The sequence below is a fragment of the Zonotrichia albicollis genome, chromosome 4, assembly GCF_047830755.1.
Source record: "Zonotrichia albicollis isolate bZonAlb1 chromosome 4, bZonAlb1.hap1, whole genome shotgun sequence".
Lineage (NCBI taxonomy): Eukaryota > Metazoa > Chordata > Aves > Passeriformes > Passerellidae > Zonotrichia > Zonotrichia albicollis.
In genome coordinates, this window is record NC_133822.1 from 45178382 (window position 1) to 45199289 (window position 20908).

Sequence of the window (20908 nt, forward strand, 5' to 3'; positions counted from 1 at the left end):
CTCAGAATAATAGGATTCAGTTTGTGTACAAATATCCATTTGAAGATATTTCAGAAGTCATTATGAATTTTTTTGCCTAAAAGGTCCCACAAATCATTTTCATTCCTGATTTCTGAGCACATGAAAGTGTTAACTGTAACAGATCACTGCTCTCTGGATGACAAGACTGCCCACATGAATATTTCCCATGCGAAGAAGATTAATTTTTAATTTAAATGTATTTTGCCATGTATCTGGCATGGTAAAATATTTAAATGCAACAGCCTAGTTTCTTCCATCCTAATGCAAGTTATCTAAGACAGTTGTAGTGAATCTTTTATTTGGAGGCATCTCTCCTTTCAAGAGTCAAACAAATTTATGTTTCTGGGCTAAAATTAGGACACATGAATCTCAGCCTGAACTACTTCAGGAAAGCTAAACAAGAAGAAGAAGATAAACAATTATGGATAGCCTTAAAGAAAAGGCAAGAATTCTCGATGGGTTTCTCACTAGTTTCCTCAAGCCTTGCATGGCTCTTTTACGAATGAATGAACAGTTGGCTGTTGGCTCTGAACAGAGAAACTCTACTAAGAAAAATTTCTTTAACACTCTCAGGCAAGGGACTGTAAGCTTTCAGAGAGAAAAATACTGATATAAGTAATTTTCTTCCCTTGTGATATGCCTTTCCTCTGTAAAAATAGTGAAAGCATAGGAGAATATAATTTTTTTAAAGATTTACAACTATTTTAAGTTTCAGCATTTAATCTCATATTTTGTGTGGTTATTCAAGTCACCTAAACTTCAAAATTACCCATGATTTTTAATCCTGTAGCTGTTTTCCCTCCTTTATTGACACTCAATTATTTTTCTTGTATTATAGTACATTTGAAAATGATAGAGATTAATGAAAATTGGGCAACCACCCTCTGGATTACTTCAGTAAACCTGGAAATAACCGCTGAAACCAGTGAAAATACAAACTTGATGCAAACAAGAAAAGACTAACATTCATGGCTCTGCTCTGCAAATCAAATTCCCATGTTTTCTTTGCAGAAGACAAAGACAACTCCAGCTCTTGCCCCAGTGCCTTCATGGGTAGGAACTGCCTTGCAAGTAAAAAAGGAAGATTCAAAAATCTTTATAATGTAGTATTATACCTGACATTAAAATTATTGAGCAGTCCCAAAATTAGTAAAAGCTATACAAAAACAACTGCTTATTATATTCAGCATTAAAAAAATCTTCACTTTATCAGCATCTTTGCCTACAAATAGAAATATTGTCTCTGAATTGTTGAAATGCCCATATGCTTCAAAACCAACCTAATTTACACGTGATAAAAAGAAAAAGACAATAAAATGGAATCACAAAGATTATTATTTAGATGAGTGCTAGGGACATTGTTTTGAGAGAGGAGCCTCAGCTCTGCAGCTTTCCTTCCATTTGTCTATCACATTTGAAATTAGTTGATTGCAGGTAATGCCGCAGCTTTCATTACTATTTTTTTAGCACTTACCTAAAAATTATCTGAATGAAGTCACTGCCTGATAGAAGACTAATAATTTCAACATTGGTTTTATCTATACACTTTGTTCCCCCTTTTGTGTGTGTGTGATAGTCTTCTTTTTGAACAGACACAAACGTCAGTACAGAAAATAAATCATTGCAAACAGTGCATTACCGTCCTCAGGGGTTCGCACAAACACCTCGTTCTCTTCAGACAAAGCACTTTCTCCAACTGCGGTGGAGGCTGTGACTCTCATTTTATAATCTGTGTACTTTTTTAAACCTGAAAAGATTAATTTAAAACATCTTGACTCTTAACTTCATAGCAAGACTGTTGACTTCTTTTGCCATAGCTACCTATAAAACTATAGTACTGGATACTGTTCTGAGAGTTTTTGATACATGCTAAAAGAATATGTAAAATACTGTTTATTTGGTGACAGTCAAACAAGCATGCAGTTAAATCAGCAGATTTTGAAGTAAGTCAGGCAGCTTCAACCCCATAAATAGCCAAAAGAATTTGTCAAGTATGTCAAAGGATACATATATTAACATCCAAATATGGGGGTTTAATCAGCATGCATTATTCTGATTAGCATCAATGATAAGTGAAACTCTATTAGAATGTGTTTGCTTCAATTACTATAAAGAATACTACCTTAAAATAAGAAAATTGTTATTGATGTCAGATAAATACTGTGAAAAAAAACACGCAAATCTGAAAAAGACTTGATGATTTAGGAATATTTTCCTATGGGGAAAAAGGAGACTGAGGCAAATATTCCAAGGAGAAATCCATTTCACAGATTACTGCTTGTACCATTTAAAAAATTACTGTTTGTCTTAACCAGCCCTCTTCTCCCATCTCACATACCCTACATATTCCTCCACAGTAGACAAGTCTGAGTAGGGTCCCAACCTTGGTTTTATATGCAGTTTTGTTGTGTGTGTGTGAACGTGTGTGAATGTGTGAGATTTGATCCACATATATTTCAAATGGCTACAATATAAAATTAGAAAAAATAAGTTTGTAAAATTAACTTGCAAGTTTAAATTTTTATATTTTTTTAATTAAATGACACCATACCTGTCATAAGTAAGCTGTTGTTTGAAGTTGTTTCATTAAATGCTTTTTTTGCATCCAGTTCCATGGCATAAACAGTATAATGAGTGATTTTCCCATTAGGATTTGCTGGAGGATCCCAATACAGCAAGACAGAGGAAGAGCTAATATTCTTGTAAAATATATTTTGTACTGAGCTTGGGACTTAAACAAAAACACAAGAACATACAGTAAGTAAATAAATAAGTAAAAAAATTCAAACATTCAGTGAAATAAATAATTAATATATGTCAACTTTGGTAATACCAGTTTCAGTTTACCTTGTTCACTTGTCCTGACTGTAAGAACTGATGGTGGTCCTTCTCCAACAGCAGTGAAAGCAGACACACTAATTGTGTAATCTGTGAAAGGTGTGAGGCCCTTTATAACATATGACAGTTCTTCAGCCAAAATGTCGATGTTATATTGAATATCTATGAGTCAATAGAGAGAAATTGTTGCTTACTCATAAAGTAATTTTATTTCTTATTCATTCTAAACTCACTTTGGCATGGCAACCTGGAACTTTTTTATTCTCAAAGAATTAATTTATATGTCAATTATAAAAATAAAAAGAAAAGTCTGCATTCAACCTTTTAACTTCCCCAAAGGAGAGTCCCTTTTCAGTGTACAATAGATAGGTAGGCTTAGGTAAAATGAGTAGAATTGTGAGGTTTTGTGAGTAATCCTCTAGAAGCTAGGAAACAGTACTTTTGTATAAGGTCTAGTCTCTCCAGTGATTTCAGAGCAATGGCTCCTAGACTGATGGAGCTTTTGAGGGGTTTTAAATAGTTTCAATCAAGAAAGACAAATTCCATCTTCCTTGCCTTCCCAATGGTGCTAGAACAACAATACTTGGAAAGGCTGCCTTCACAGATCCCTTCATGCTGGTATTTTTACCAGAAGAGTTGTGGTCAGTAGAATGATGAAGCCATGCATGCCCACAAAGAGAGTGGTGCACTCTAAAATAAAGTTCAAAGTCAGCCACAATCCAACTGTGTTAAACAAAACCATCTGCTAAAAAATAGTCATTATGCCAGTGCAACATGAAAAGGTGTGGGCACCTCACATACCTGAATATCAGGCTCAGAATTCAGTGAGAAGGGCATTAAAATAAGGGCATTGAAAAAACATCAGGCCCTGTTGAAAATTTGGCTGTCAACAGCTTTAACTACTATAATAACTCCTATAAAACAATACTTGGATGGTAGATCACAAGAGACACTGGCTGAAATAAATTTTCAGCAGCACAGACATCTTTTAGCAACTCAATACCTCAAACTGAATGAGGCCATAAAAAGAAGATTTACATTTAAATGCTGTGCATTTCCTGTGTACGACAAAGAAGATTCTTCAGGATTAACACAGCACAGAAAATATCCACTGTCGTTTAAAATAAAGGATTAAATTCTGGTTTTAGATACTGGTGCATATAGATGAATTCAGTGACTTAATTAAATCATTTTTTAAAAAACAAAAAGTATATTTTCTCCCCACTGTCCAAAACATTGTAAAAATTTTGAGTGATATTTGAAATCCCTGCCTGTCAGCTGAGGGCTGCTTAATGATTTGTAAATATCCATACTTGGTAAAGAAACAGTGGTCCATTGATAATACAGAACAAGTGTACTCACTAACGACATCACCATGTCATGGGGTCATCTCCACCTGTTTGTAACCCATACAGCAAAGTTGTAACTTTTTGACCTATTTACCTTCACTGACATTTGAAAACCTATTAGTCAAAAGGCTTAGAAAAATCAAGGTCTCTGAAGGGCTTGGAGATATGTTAATCCCTGACAATCACACCTGCTTTGGCAACTGTAATAACTGATTGTCTATGCAGCTTGGCTGATGGCTCTCGGGTGCTCCTTTCACTAGCAAGAAGGTCAGCTGGGTGACAAGGGGCTAGTTCCTGCCTGTGTGGCATTCCCATTTGCTTCAGAAGGTTATTTGGTAGTAAAAAAATCTGACTCCAGCAAATGACCCATTTATAGTTTGCTTGAACCATGTGCTAAAGATCATATCTGGGACAGTGATGGGGGTCCTTCAGCACAAAGAATCAGGTAGAAAAATATCCTAAAATATCTTACCCAAAGCAGAATGTAGTTCTGTAGCTCCATTTATATCAGGGAAATTATCACCAGATACACTTGTAAATATTACTGGGGAAGCTGTCTGAATGCTGGAAAACATTTCAGCTGAACCTTCATATAAATCATTGTCTGCTTCCATTGAATTCCAAGGGGTAGAAGAAAGTTTGATATTTTCATTTATTGTGTATGGTTCCAAAGAGTCAATCAGATACTATAAATTAGAAATATAAAAATAAAGTACAAACCTAGTCATCATTAAATTATATAATTGAATTTATATGTAATATAGAAATGATGCTTGTATGTTTGTACATGCAGATAAATACTATATAAATTTTACCATACAAACATCATTGGTCATTAGAATAATTTTTAAAATATAAGCTTTGTCATAAAAATGTTCAGGTGCCAGTAGCCTACAACATTTCATTCTGGTTATTGTTTAATCAAACACCACCAATGTTTTTTTATTAAAAACAATTCTTAAAATACGTATTTTATAATAATGTGGCAATTTTAAAGTAAGGCCTTTAATTTTACAGCTATAATTTTAGAGCTATATTGAATAGATATACATTTGAACTTGGGAGATTTTATTTGTACTATCTCCTGAAAGAAGGCAGCAGGCATTGAAAACACAAGGACTTCAGATGATCCTTCCAGTCCCTCAGGGAAAGGATTAGCAGGCTGACTAAATCTCTGAGAGGGAATAAGAGGAGAGGGAGAAAACCAGAAGCTGATGAAAAAAAGGGGAAAGAAAAACAAGGGTGTATATATATGAAAAGGGAGAGTGTAGGGGAGGCAGCGTGATATAGGGGCCCATAAGACAGAAGATGCAAAGAAAAAAATGTTGGAAAGGGATGGCAGCAGATATAAGTGCAGCAACAACAACAAAGAGAGGAGAAACAAAAGCAGAAAAGAGAGAGAGGCTAAAGCATAGGTACAAAATGGTGTGTTAGTACCAGATCTTCATGCCCCTTCAAAATCTGGGACCAGATCCAGGACTCAAGTATCTCTGAATTGTTCTGCTGTCATCTGGAACACTCCCCACTGACACACATGGCCCACCTCATTGCCAGAAAGACATGTTTTTACAGTGATGTAACTAATACACATTAGTCCTTTCCCTATGGACTCTGGGCAGAGAAAGGGAAAAGCCACATTTTTACTCCTTTAATGTGAGGTACATTAGCCACAGGCACAGACAGAGCATCAATCTCACCTAAGTACCAGGAGGTAAAAACTGTGTATGATCCCACTTCACCAGCATTTTATAGCAAAATAGTAGGCCACATGGAAATACTTTTTGGTTCTGAGGATTTTCCACATATAAGACACCAGCTTTTTATTGCTATTGGTTTTTGAGTGCCATTAGCACAGTGACTCTATCAGTTCAAGCCCTGTAGCTGCTCTAAGCTTTGGTCAATGCAGTTCTAGATAAAGCAAGGTTGTTTATTACTTGCCTTGGATTTTAATTAGAAAAAAACATTCTATAAATTATACTAAAGCAGCAATGATACTGCACTAAGAACTCAAAAATTAGGAAATTCCATCACCAAAACATTTTAGTGCACAATATTTTAATTTTTTGTGTCAGGACTATGATACAATCTTTAATTACAGAGTTATATGTTTTCCTTTTCCAAGGATGCCTGTCTGGTTTAATGAATGGATCTTTATCCTAATTTTGTTCCCCTTGCTCCTTATTTAACATTTGACTCCAGGGCTCTATTTAATGTATATCATTCAACTTGAAAGTGAACTCCTTCCTTGAGCCCTACATCAAAAACTTAGATCCAGATCCAGTGAAAGACATCACTGCCTGAAAAAATAAGCAATTATGCAGACTTTGGGCACCTGTTTCCAAAATTCAGCCCAAAAAGCCCTACCCAGAAAGAATTAAATCCTGAGCTGAACTTTTGCCAGGGGTCTGCAGTTCTGTGCCGCATACTCAGAGATGCTCTAAGCACACAAGGCAGATCAGGACCCAAAATCCAGAAGCTAGACTGATTGACAGCCTAAGTACCCTCAGAGATATGATCCCATAGATGTGCACAGACATCCTTAGTATGCAACCACAGCATGGAGTTAAGCATGTAGCATCACACACGTGATTTTAAGGATACAAAAGGAGGCAGAAATGTCTAAGCCTGTCTGCCTTGCTAGTAAAACACTTAGCTAGCATTTGGACACTTCTGCTGAATTCAGAGGGTTCATAACCACGTCTTCTAGAGGTTTGACTGAGTGGCTGTGTATCAGTGTAGGCACCCAATTCTTTACTCTGGCCACCCTGGCCTGCAAAGAACCCAAGGACTGTGGGCTGTGGCTTCCTGCCTTCAGCAGCTGGATCATTTTACCAGAATGATTTAATTTTTCATGTTGTGGAAACAATATTACTGGAATCGTTTTGAAAGCCAGTCAGAGAAAGACTGTGAACTGAGGAAGACGGCTTTTAAAAAAACTGACAACTTATCAGTGGGAACTAGCTCATTCTGTAAATGTCAGATAAGGCAGAGAGCAAATTTAATCTAACATAAAATCCATACTAAAAAAAAGAAAATAATACCTTATTTTTGTCTCCAAGAACAGTGTTTTCCAGAGTGGCAAGTGTTGCCTGCACATGTACTTTAACTCTGTACTGGGTAATGATTCCATTTGGTTGTTGTGGCTTTCTCCAAGTAATTTTTATATATGTGGCTTCCACTTCTGCTAGTTGTAAATCTGATACAGCACCTGGGACTAAATTTCCAAGAAGAAATTTCAGTTCATTAAACACTTGGGATTTTTACAAGGTTTTTCAGCACTGTATACAAAGTACAATAGACAGTCCAGTTTCACATCCTTATCTTTTGAGTTGATCCTGTGCAGAGTAGAGAGTTACTTCATGTGTTCTCTCAGCAAACAAGTTACAGTTCTAAAAATATGCAGACTTTTTTTAACACATAAGACATGTATGAGTATGGTCAGAGACTAATAAGATGTAAACCAGGATTGCTCTACTGAGGTCTACTTGGTTGGAATCAAGCAGGCCTTTGCTATTTTCCTATATGGACTCTAAAGTATTCTTGAAAATAAAAGGTTAGCTCTAAAATCATCAAAGCCATAGAAGGATGAAGTAAAAAAGCTGTGGGAAAAGTTACTGTGATATAGCTTGTTAATTTCCCTTTTACAATTGGTTTATATAATTTTATTTAGGTTTATATAATTTTATTTATATTATATATTTTATAGATGTGTGTAGATATAGACAGATACATATAATAGATAGAAATTACATAATTTCTATAATTTTTTCATTAAAATTTCAGTCTAATTTATATTGTAACTTCCATAGGACCTCCAGAGGTAAAATACATTTATATTCAATAGAATGATATTCAGATTTGATACAAAAAGAATTTTTTTTCCTAACACACACCAATAAAAGACATTTTTGAAATTACTTGTATAAGGAGGATTTTTAGATTTGGCATTAAAATAAGACACACTGTGTTATGCTAAAATTACCCCAAACCCACCAAAATTCCCTTTGGTTTCTGTCAGTGCATTTCAACAAAAGATGAGCACCTGTACTCAGATAGGTAATCTCTGGAAATTGTCTCTGAGAGCTGCCTGAAGAAGACCATTCAGGAAAGAATATGATAAATAAATAAAGATAGGTTTTCCTCCCAGTGTTACATCTTGACAAGAAACACTGCCAGCAATCCCTGAGGCAGAGATTTTCTAAATTTTTGTTGTGCAGCATAAAAGTAAGACAGAAATAACCATCTTGTAACTTCCTCTCTATTACACAGCAACTCTCAATTTTTCCTCCATGCATCCTCAAATGCTGACCAAGAGTCCTGCACAATCGCACATATATGTGAGATAAATCTGCATTTCCGTGCAGCCAAGGATTCTAACCTGATGAGTTGGCCACTTGGGACCACAATTCCACAGGACCGAGGGCTTAGAGGCAGAACCAGCCACTTGTACTGGGACAAGCCCTCCATGTGGGGCCTGTCTCACTGCTGAGGGTGGCTCCATTACAGATGGTGAGGATGAATCAAAGGGGAGATTTCATAAGGAACAGGGGGTTGAACGAGCCAGCAGCAAGAATCTGGGCTGCGCTTTCTTTTCCTCTTGCTGCCATCTAACGGGGCAGAGGGGGCCCTGCAACTTAATTACTGTACCTAATATTAATTACTTTTGTTAGAAAGATGCTACATTTCTTTCACAATCTCTGAAGGCCTTTGATAGAGGATAAATGTACTGACAGAGCATGAACTTAACAAAAACAAAGAAATAAATGTCATAATAATATTAAACTGATTTCTTTTCCTCTCTTGTAGGGCTCTTACATGCATTCTCTCCTTTGCAAAGTACCTTAAAGGCTCTGAAGGGAAAACTGAAACCCTTTATCATGTTCAATGTTTGTTTTGCCTCTCTGTGCTTACCATCTGCAGGAGTGAAAACTGTGAGGTTGGTCTTTGGCCCCACCCCAGCACTTGTCTCAGCACTGACATACACGTCGTAGGTTGTAAACGGCACAAGGTTACTAAACACAAACTTCAGGTCTTTTGTACTGTTATCCAGAACATGACCTGGAATTAAAAACAAAGAGATTTTAGGTCTAAAAGAGAAACAGCCCATGACTACTTTCTGGTATGATGAACAAATGAAAGGACAAATTTGTTCGGGGAAAGGCTAATCAAGAATCAACTTTAGTGGAATAATGCTGAATATATGGGGAATAAAACAACAAACCAACCAACCCACCAATCAACCAAACAAGCCACTTCAAGGAGGAGGGAGTTTTAAGAGTAAGAGATTTTAAAAAATGTATCTTACTTTTCCTGTGTGGTCCCATAAAAACATTAGAATACAGCTTATTCTTATGTCTTGCTTAACTACAGACAGTTCTATAATTTCTGTATCTATATATGTCTGAGTTCAAAAAAAATGCAAAAACAGACTTAAAGTGTTGATTGTATAATGCATGAGAATGAACATTCTCAAGAAATTTTTATCAGAAAGAAAAAAAGTAAAGATTTAGATATATAAGCACAGCAACCGTGTGCTTAACCTATGTATCTCCTGAAAGATTGAGTAGAAGTTGATTTTATCCATTCCTAGAAATATCTAATGTGAATTTCACTTTATACTCTTCCTTTCACCTTAAAATTAATCTACAAACCATTAAAACATATAATAGCAAAAAGGGATCTATAACACTGCTTTTGACTATCCATTTTTGATTGGCAAGCCCAGAAGAATGTGTAAGGAAATAATCACAAAAAAATCAAAAGAAATGGTAACATCAACTCTGACTTACCAGATGGTCCATACAGCTCAACTCTGTAACTGAATTTCCCTGTTACTATGGTCGGTGGGTCCCACATTACTGAGAAAGACTTTGCTGTAATGTTGCTCTTGGCAAAATTCTGTGGTGGGTCTTCTGGAACTTAAACATATTGGGAAAAGTCTTTGAACATAAAATACTTTATATTAGGATGTCCAAGAACCCCATAACAGACAACTCGTTTCTAACATAAACATGAAATATTCTGAAGGGCAGCCATAAAAGCCATAAAATTACTTAATTTATTATTTAAGGTAATTCTCAGTGAAGGTATCAAGAGAGTTGATAGTATGGAAATAATTTCTAAAAGACAAAGGTGAAAAATAAACCAGAAAATAGCCCTGAAATCATGAGAAGAGAAACTGACCAAAATTTCATTAACCCTTGAGAGAGCAGCAAACTAAGGCTATTGAAATTCCATCAAAGCAATTCAACTGAACATTTCTAGGAGAAAATAAAATTTCTTTTTATCTGAACAGTGCTATCTATTTTGTATGTATGAAAGGGAACTGAGTAACATCAAATCATATCAAGCAAAAGAATGATGTACTAACAAACAGAAAGCCGGAATACCACTCCTTTGGAATGCTTTTTTTGTACAGCTCTGCTAACAGTGCTCCCACTACCTAAGCCATTATAAAAGTGCTGCTCATGGACCATTGCTTCCAATTCCAGCTTCTCAGTGCATTGCAGGTAATCAAAAATCAACTTCACTTGGTGCTTAAAGATTTCTTCAGCACTGAACAACTTTCTGCAATAGGTGCAGATTGGCAACAAAAGTACAGGAGTTTTCTTCATTAATGTATTTCTCAACAAAGGCAAAGAAGCCTAAACTACATTTCTATGTACACAAAACACATCCTTTTACAATATTATGCCTGACAGTTAGGACCCTTCATCTTTATTTTCAATTCTTCTACCATTATTTTATTATTAGCAGTTCTTAAATTGTCCCCAGTTTTTCATAAAATTTGATCTGTCCTGAGTTTCTTGGTATCTTTGACTCCTAACAACAAGTGAACTCTCACTCACTGTACATTATTAGATACATGAATATATATGCATTTTCAATTGTTTCCATCAGGTAAAATTAAGTAATCACGAAAATACAAAAGCATGATACAGATAAAGACAGATTAGGACAGAAGTATCTTGCAGCAGAAAGTTTTTCACACAAATTGGAGAATTTTATTGCCATTTTAGAGCCATATGTATTTAACATACCTGATTCTGGTGTCCGGACAATTGCACTGTCAATGTAACCTGCTTCAGTGGTAACTGCAGAGACTTCAAAAAGATAGGTGGTGTATGGCCTGAGGTTAGTTACAACAAAGCTGATTGGTTCACTCCAAACAGAGCTCATCTGACTTGTTGCCTCTGTACTTGGTGTCACTGTAGTCTGTGAAAGACTTGTGGGTTTCCCAAAAGTAGTTGAAGGAGTGGTAGTACTCCACAAAAAAGATTCACTCTTATCCTATAAGTAAAAATAAGAAACATAATAAAGTGCATCTATAACCAATAATTGTAAATAAATGTAAAATAAGGCTGACCATCTTTGAAAAAAATTACCCTGAACTGGTTCTCCTTTTTGTGCTTCACTTTCCAAATTTAGGCAGACTTTGCTAGTGCATCCTGTTAGTGACAGTGTTAGAATTTCCTGTCTTATTCAAGAAGATCTCAAATCTGACTAAACAGAACCATCTCCCTAGGATTCATTTAATTATTCCCAGTTTCCATTTTCAGCATTCAGTCTATCTCTCGAAAAACGTTCCCTAGTGACGTCCTTTTGCATCGCATGTATGCTGTATGTGTGTATGTGCACACACACACATAACATACATATATGCACACATCATGGATAAAACTAGACAGGAGTTTCTTAATCCATTGTGTCAGGAGACAACTCTGAAAAATTGCTAGGCATTGTGGTGACCAATGCTTATGGTTCAGTAGGTGGCAGCCTACTTTCTCAGATCTGAATTAAACCAGCCTGGTGTTAGGAACCTTTGCAATGTCTAAAATGATCTTTCAAATAAAAACTGAAACCAAATTTATGTTAACTAATGCAATTTAAAATTGCACTTTTCTTTAAAGCGCTAAGTGTAAGAAATTTTTAAAAAAGGTCAAAGGAAAAAATGCTTGGTTACTTGACGTTTTGACATTTCTGTATCTGCTAAACTTTGCCCAAAGTAAGAAGGAAAAAGAGAAAAAAAATTCTAGAAGAGAGAATTTTCTTCAAGAAATTTCAAAAGGATTCAATGTTTACAGGTCTGAATTCAACAATAAGAACAATTCAGACTGCAACCATATTTTTGAAAATCACTCTGCCAATCATGTTCAGTTTTTATTTTGGTAGAAGAAGTATTTTAAATATATTGAAATGTGCAAAACAGAATAAAGCATACTTCTAAAATACAAAAATATCACACTATATCAAAAATATCATACTATATAGAAAATAAGATATTAACAATACTCTATGTCTTCACTGACCAAAAAATCCATGTAAATTCTTGGGTTTTTTCTAATTGAATTATGTGTAAAATAAAAAGATAAAAATTGGAAGCTGAAAAAATCAGAAATTTTCTATTTCATGATTTTCTGTTAAAAGGATGCCAAACTTAACCTTTCATAACATTTTTGCTTTGATTAAACTGAACTTTTCAAGCAAAAGTATTCAATTTAAAATACTTTGAACAGAAAGGCTTTTCTTCATATTATATCCTGTCTTGGGACTAAATCTGTAAGGTTTTTGAATCTTTCTGAAAAGTAAGGCTCTACATTTTTAAGTCTCAAATTTTAAATGTAAAACTATATTCTGTGGGTTGAGTCTACTTCTAATTTAGAAGTTTATAGCACTTACATTACATTCTGGTAACCTCCCAGACAGAAGGTCCTCTACTTTAACCAAGACATCTTTCACTACAATTCCACTTCTTGCATGTTTCACACTAATCTTGAAACTAGTTATCTTTCCATTTGGTTGCCGAGGGAGAAACCAGATCAGATTTACAGCTGAAGAATTTAAGGCTTCAACTGTGAGATTCACTACTTTACCTGGAGCTTGAAAACAAAACAAACAAAAGCAGTGAGATAAACTGTTCTTCTCAGCACTGAAAAGTAGCAAATATTTTTTTTTTTTTTTTAACTCCATTTCTAGCTTCCAAATTCTGAAGCAAACACATAAAAAACATTCACAAACACATAATGTAGCTGATCTACAACTGGCTATTTTTCAATCTGGTTTAAGTGAGAAATATAAGTATTTCAGTCTCATTATATATGTAGTAATGGGTTTGGTCAACTTAGAAATTTTCTTCTTAGAATGTTCCAGAAACAGAAAAACATTGCCTTTTTTTTCTTTTTTTTTTTTTTCTGGTTAAGAGCATTTGATAACACTGTGTGTTTTATTTCACTTTACCTGTGTCATCTTTTCTGCTGCACATAGATTTAAGTAACTCAATTAAGTTGGAATATTCACTATTGCTGCATAAATGCTGTTCTTTATATCGGTGACAGTCTCTGTGGCCTTTTTCAGAGCATCAGTATTAATCACAGCACAAAGGAATGAGGTGCAGCATTGAAATCAGATTTTACATGCTATTTTACATGCTGAAATCTCCTGGGAATTAAAGCCCTGTGGCCTACATGTGGCAGAGTCAGCAGCAGGTTCTGCTATAGCTGTCTTTTCACAGTCTTTTTAAAAAAAGGCATTCCACAATTACAGACCTTCCACAGGTGAATTGAGACAGCTCCTCCAAGCCTCATATTCAGTGCTTTCAGTCTTGCTAAATCTCTTCCGCATCTTTCACCTCTTTTCCCCTCCTCCCAAAATTCAACCTTTATATTTAAATTATTTTATCTTCAGGCTAATTTTCTCCCTTTAAACTTCCCATCTTTATGTTCATTAAGATGTTTGGCTTTCCTTAGCCGTAAAGCAAGAATTAGAACAAAAAAACAGTTGAGAAAAAAAAGTATAACCGTTATACCAATGACACACCACTCATCTATAATTTGAAGAAACCTTCCAATTACATTTATAGTAAGGCATTTTAGATTTAATAAAAATGTAGACAGAAATGCTTCCAAAAATAAAAAGCTCATGTTCCCATATGGAGAAATGATAGTGCTGTCCTCTGTCAAACATGAGTAAATAATAAAGCTTACAGAAATAAGATTTTTTACCAGCAATAATGCACAAATACTGAAGAATAAGGATCTCACACATATCCATGTGGCAAGTTTACTACTCCTTCTTATACTGGGTTCATAAATTATTGCATTATTTGTTCAGAGTGATTTCTGCCATTAATTAAGTTATCTCACTCTGCAGTTTGCACAGAAAGGGAAAGCAGCCTAAACCCAGATGGGCAGTCACTGCCTTGGCAGCACAAGCTCTGTTTTCCATTGAGACTGGTTCACAGGTGCACTGCCGCAAGCTCATCAGCCAAGGCACAACTGCTCCTGGAGCACAAGCAAGACCACAAACACTAAATTAGTAAAAATTGTACAAACTCAGACTGTGTTTGAGTTTGCACAATCAAACTTTCTAAATCAAACCACCAAATCAAATTTTCATTTCAGATTTTTTTTTACCTTCAGAATCAATGCATAAAAATTTAATAAAATACATTCTGTGCTGAAGTTCTTAGAATCCATCACTAAACAAATACAGATTGACTTAGCAGACAATGGCAGAGATGATCCCACAACAAAGTCTGTCTCCTAGAATTGTTGCAGGCAACAACAGATGGATCCACTTGATAGGTAGTTGTGCTCTGCTAAGACCTTGCTTTCTGGAAGCTCCCTACCTAGAAACTGGCATAGGAAAACTCCAAGAAAAACAGACTTTGTGTACAACAAACACCCCTATGGGCACACCCTAAATGGCATCGTTAGCAAACAGAACTAAATGAAACTTTGTCACTGAGTGACAGAATAAGAATAAGGATTTTGTTCTAAATGCATTGAAATTTGTTCAAGTATGAAATTCATCATGGAAATTTATTTGAACAAATTAGAGCAAATTTAATCAAAATAATTGACAGCTTTATTAAATTTACCACTTTCTGCAGTCTGGAAAAGGAAAGGATCGCTAAACACTCCAATACCAGCACTGTTCTCAGCAGCAACCTACAGGAAAAACCAGAAAGGATCCACATTAGAAAATCTACAGTATACACAGTTTCAGGGAATATGAAAATCCTAAGGATTCACAGAGATACAGCTTTTAGCTTTTAAACTATAAATATACAGATGAACATGCCCTTTATAGTTGTGTTGTATAATTTATACTCATTGTTTAAATATAAAAAAATAAAAGGGAAAAAGTATGTAACAGCATAAGAAATTGAGAAAACCACATATGAATATTCACACAGGAAAAGAGGATCACTATTTTATTAGCCCCTATTTTATGCAAAAATCGACAACAAGAATAACATCAGTAACACTCCTTTTTCTTACCACAATACACTTATTCCAGATTCTGCATTCCTGTTTTACTTACTATAACTTTAGGGGTAAAAAGGAGAATAAGCTGCCTTTTATTTCTCTGTCTCCTGTAGGCTAGTGAGAGCAGGTCAACCTTCCTCAAAGCAGAACCCCAAGAAAAGCATGACTTTTTGCAGAAAGGGAATAGGTCAGGGAGAGTGTAGAGGCACTTTATGATGAAAATGCTTCAGTGCTCACAATCATGGAGTCTTCCCACAGAAGCACAATGTATCAAAATTTTGGTAAAATTTATGGAGATGAACAAAACCACAATGCCATTTGCTCTGCAATATAGGGTTTGGTGACAATTCAACTCAGTGATGGGCCATGGCATCCAGTACTTACAAAGAAAGAGGAAAGAAGACTACTTTTTTTGAAAATAAGTAAAAGGGACAACAAAAGGTAAACATTACTAAAATTCCAGCAGTAATGGTGAGAGGTGAGTACACAGAGGGTAGCAAAGGAGAAGGCCTCAGGCCAGGAAGGGAAACTTGCTCTAATCACTTCTTGGCACTAAACAGTGTGCTTTTCAAACCCTGTAAAAATTAAACGAAAGGACAAAGCTACAACAGACAAACACAGTAAAGGAATACGAGGTAGCATCAAAGACAATCTAGGATGACAAAAAGAATCTGTGTCACTGGCTAGCTCCTTCCTAAGCCACAAAAACACATGCACATCCACCCCATGACTACAGCCAACCCCACCTACTTGCGCTTCACAGGGACAATCTTGAAACATCCTTAGAAATTGATGAAGTAATTGCAATAGCTGAGGAAATTGACCGAAGATCTTCACAGGTTGACATGCAGTCAGGAAATTCTGGCAGTATTTAAATTATACCATATAAATCTTAATCTATCTCCTTACCTAAACATTGTTTTTATTACCTCATCTCAAGGTAGCTCTTGTAGAAAGAGGTCAGAAACAAAACTAGCATTCAGACAGACATGGAAACCCCTACCTCATATGTGCAGCTTCAAGGCAACAGAATGGAATGAAGCAAATCAACACATAATTTCATTAAATTCTTGATATTGAAAAGAGGAACCTCTCCAAGGTTCTTATGAAAAGAGTAAAGCAGACAAATAATTGCTTGGTAAATATTGCCAAGAGAGAAGAAATTAATTTCTGCCCACCTGAAGTCATCTATTGTTGAGGTGTTCAGAGATGGATCAGGAATGCCTATTCTCAGTGCAAACAAATTCTATATATGGAAGACATGCTTTTTTGGATCTGGCTGAGATGACTTAGTAACCTACATGTAATACGCAAAGTACACCAGTAATTTGAAAGATTAAATGTCAATGAAGATAAAGAAGGATTTAGATGCGCCCAAAAATTCTACCCCCTTTTCTTCTTATGTTTTACCACATAATGCCATATATTAATTCAAATATCAGTAGAAGCAGGTATATTTCAGTGCAAGTTTGACTGGGACATTTTTAAGCAGATTTTAAAAACACTACTCAAATAAACTCAACTAAAAAAATATCTGGCTAACATATTTTGTTATATGGCAACAGTAAATAACATGGTCCCTCAGAAAACTCTACAGGAACCTACTATAAACTCACACAATTTTCAATAAATCAGAATTCAAAATACTGAAAGGTATTTGTCAAGCCTTTACCATAATTTCATAAGTTGTTCCAGGGTTAAGACTGGTGAGAAGAACTTCCAAACTGTCTGGCTTTGTTGTGACCTGTGTATAAGCTGTTTGCATCCATGGGCAGACTTCTTTATATCTAACAATATAGGATAGAATTCTCCCATTTGGATAGAGTGGTGTGTTCCATGAGAGCAAAATCCCAGCAGAACCCACTCTTTCACCTGCAAGGAACACAGGTGGCCCAGGATCTAAAAATAAATTAAAAAAACAAATTATATATGTGTGCACACACACACATATGCACACACACAAGCACACACATGTAAACCAATTTTTAATTAAGATTCATGAGAGTGGAGACACATTCACAGATTCTACAGAGAAATTAAATCATCTGCCAGCATAGCCTCATAAAACTACTGAAAACTGATGTACTGCTGAATAAAAATCTTTTTTTCTTGCTACAGTCCTGTTAGAAATCATTAGGTCAATTTTGAAACACCAGAAGCATTATTCTGTAAGAATGTAAAAAATGTATTGGTCAAGAACTTTGTTTAAAACCAGAGTTTAATGCCAATTTAATATCTTACATATTCTAGCACTTAATTAAAGTGTGCTCTCTTAAAAAGCTCATCTGCTTTGGCTACATTTTATTGGAAATAGCTCTGAACATTTCTTTATGTACCACTATAGGTGTAAATCAGAGTCTGGATATTACTACATGACACAATAGAAAATTTTTCAAAAGCTTGTAAATTTTTAAGCTCTCATAGAGCACTTCCAATTCAGCGTATTTTTAAATAGTAAAAGAAGATGAAAAATTTTAATGGCTGTTGAAATCTGATTATAATTTTTTGGACATTACTGTGCACAGAAAAATATAAGACAGCATAGTTTAAAAAATGAACAAAATTTCATCAGTCATTTTAAACTCACTTGTCACATTTGTTGTCACAGTTCTACTTGCAGGTGAACTATAGACGGACGAAGAAACTGCAGAAACTGTAACATTGTATGTTGTTCCAGGAAGAGTATTGGAAAAATCAGCCTGAAATAGGACATCATTTTATTTAAGCCTTTTGTAAAGAATCACAAAAATGAATCCCTCTCTCCTCAAAAAAAACCCCAAAACAAACAAACAAAAAATATCCCAACAAAAAAAAAAAAAAAGCACAAAAAACCACAGGGAATTTTAAGCAATTCATAACTAAATTTCTACATCTGTTAGATACAGTATTTTGCTGTCAACTACCCTTCATAAGATGTGAGCAACATTCAATATAGAAGAACAATAAAATTAATAGTTAATTTTATCCCAGAGTCTCCTATCAATGTATCTATAGATGTTTTCCTGTATTATCATTATCAAAGTAAATATGAAGCATTATAAAACTCCTTTTTGAAAGAATGAACAAGAAAAACCCTGAAAAACAAGTTTTTGACCCTTAAACTAGCCCGTCCTTTTCAGTAAGCATAATTATTAACTTCTTTAGCAAGAAATTATATAAAATACCTGTGTCTTTGCAGTTCCAATGAAAAACAAAAGCAAAACATCCAGAACAACCATTATTTCTGTTAATATTATATGTTCCAGAGAGCAGAATCAAAAAGTGCTCCTATATCTTTTTGATGGCTTAGCAGTGAAATGTTGCCTGCATTAATGATTTAAGCAGAGATCCTCCTGGCAAGTACACAATTAATGAGTCTGTACTACTCAATAGCTCTGCCCTTCCCTTGTTAAACTATTCATGAATCCTTGGATGACAGTCTGTGTCCTTCTAGTAGACTTTAAAACAACAGTAAGTTCACTACCTGTTGTTAGGCAGCAAACTGTGGGTGCTGAAATTTGCTCCCATCCCACCAATTTTTCATTAATACTTTCACATTCATATATGCATTAAACAGCTAAGGAGGAAAGCTTGAATTCCTCATCAGCACAGCACATAAGGGAAAGCCAGCCCTGCAAGTCCTGTAATAAAAGCACTTACTTGATACTCCCTAACTCCCAGATCTAGGATAACAACAGAAGCATGATCAGGAGCAAGAGCCACATGAAATCTGTCTACAAGTCCATACGGTAGTCTCCAATACAGTGAAAAATAATGTGATGAAACATTGAAGAATTTCAGACTTTCTGGTTTTGCAGGTTCTGAAAGAGAATTGTGGAATAAATGACATTCACCTAAATAACTCCATTTAAAGTATATTAGTAGTTACAACTGAATAGAAAAGCATCAAAGAAGAGTTTACTTGCTATGCAAGGGATTAGTGTGGATATGGCAACATGTGATCCTACGGTTGCTACACTACCCCTGGGATTTGGTCGATGGCCTCTCAACTGTGCTGGGTGCCCGTTCACAGAGAGCAAGCTCGAGTGTCTCTGCACAGTGTCCAGTTAACAACAAAATCTCTGCACAGTCCTGGGGTTTCTGTGGCCCTCAGCCTCAAACTTAGCACTAATGCTGACATAACTACTGCTACAGTCAAAACTCAAGATATAGCTAGTGTTTGTCCTGCTGTTTACCGCAGGGCTGGCAACTATTTTATACATTTCATGTATTTGGAATCCCAGTAATTCCATGAACTCTGCTCAGTTAAGATCCCAAAACGTGGATAGTTTACTCCTTTTATTAAAGCAAATATCCACCTGCTCATGTCACAACATCACATTTTCTTCTGCTTTTAAATGCATCTTTAAATTACTGTATTTAAATTTAGTGTATTATTCACTCTAAGCCTCATAATCAATAATGAATGAAAAATTAGGATTTTAAATTCTTCAGGAGATCATTAAAATGTCATCTACATATAAGACTGTATAATTTGTTCATCTCTACAATCTCTGGCCATGTTCATCTCTTTTCTTTCTACTTTAAAATTCACATATAACTATCAGCTTTCCCCATGCTCATCTCTCAGAGCAAGCCCAGTCAGTGGTGCTCTTCACCTCATTTCAGATTCACCCTTGCACTCAGTCCTCTGTCTGCCTTTCTAATATGGTTCTTCTGAATTCAGACTAAATCTTCTAGTAGTTTATACATTGGTATCATACTGTGCAGCCTGAGTAATGCATAGGTTCAACTCTGAAAGATTTCCATTCCTTTCTTATTTGCTGTAAGTCTGCTAAGATTAAATATCTTTGATGAACCCTTTACACAGACTATACAAAGTTGCATAATTGTTTCAAACAGATAATTCCAGTTAATCAAATAATCAGAAATATTAATATATCCAAATACTAACTTCAGATTTTACATTCCATCTGTATTTGTCTTATATGTATGGGGTTTTTTACTCATGGTTTTAACACTAACAGAACAAAAAAAATCTTAATAATATATGTGGAGTTGTGCAAGTTTAACTGAGAGCATAAGTTCTTCCTTTTAATATATTCTAATAAGTTTAGAGTCCTACTGCTTTCATCAGTCCTATTATTTGCGTGGATCTCAACTTCTATTAGAGCTGGATTTTAGGCATATAGAGGTCTTTTTGTACAGACCCACAATAAATTTCTGAATGTAGTTTACAATCTAAAATCTTAATTCTACAAACATTTCTAAATGCATTTAACTTCACCCATTGTAAAAAACAACTACTGAAATAATCGTAAGGTAAAATCCAGCTTGTGTGTATCTCTCTGCAGAATAAGATCCAAAATACTAAAAATGGTCAAAAGAAATGCAGCACAGCTAAGGACATTATGTTTCTGGCAGGTATCCCTACGTGTAGCTTGAATAGGGTACAAGTAATATGCTTAGTAAGTAATGCCCATGACAACA

The 20908-nt window shown here is 35.2% G+C and overlaps 1 protein-coding gene across 1 annotated transcript in view; it reads right to left on the reverse strand.

Moving 5' to 3' along the window:
- Positions 1 to 20908, reverse strand: part of PTPRQ (protein tyrosine phosphatase receptor type Q) — a 130544-nt gene that overhangs the window by 87089 nt on the left and 22547 nt on the right. Inside the window, exons 18-30 of the mRNA XM_074539671.1 lie at positions 19118 to 19278; positions 18066 to 18177; positions 17151 to 17377; positions 15088 to 15157; positions 12888 to 13087; positions 11249 to 11498; positions 9998 to 10126; positions 9120 to 9266; positions 7250 to 7422; positions 4681 to 4894; positions 2869 to 3021; positions 2573 to 2752; positions 1661 to 1768 (exon numbers count right to left, since the gene is read on the reverse strand). Of these exons, the coding sequence (XP_074395772.1) occupies positions 1661 to 1768; positions 2573 to 2752; positions 2869 to 3021; positions 4681 to 4894; positions 7250 to 7422; positions 9120 to 9266; positions 9998 to 10126; positions 11249 to 11498; positions 12888 to 13087; positions 15088 to 15157; positions 17151 to 17377; positions 18066 to 18177; positions 19118 to 19278 (2124 nt within the window). The remainder of the gene's footprint in view (positions 1 to 1660; positions 1769 to 2572; positions 2753 to 2868; positions 3022 to 4680; positions 4895 to 7249; positions 7423 to 9119; positions 9267 to 9997; positions 10127 to 11248; positions 11499 to 12887; positions 13088 to 15087; positions 15158 to 17150; positions 17378 to 18065; positions 18178 to 19117; positions 19279 to 20908) is intronic.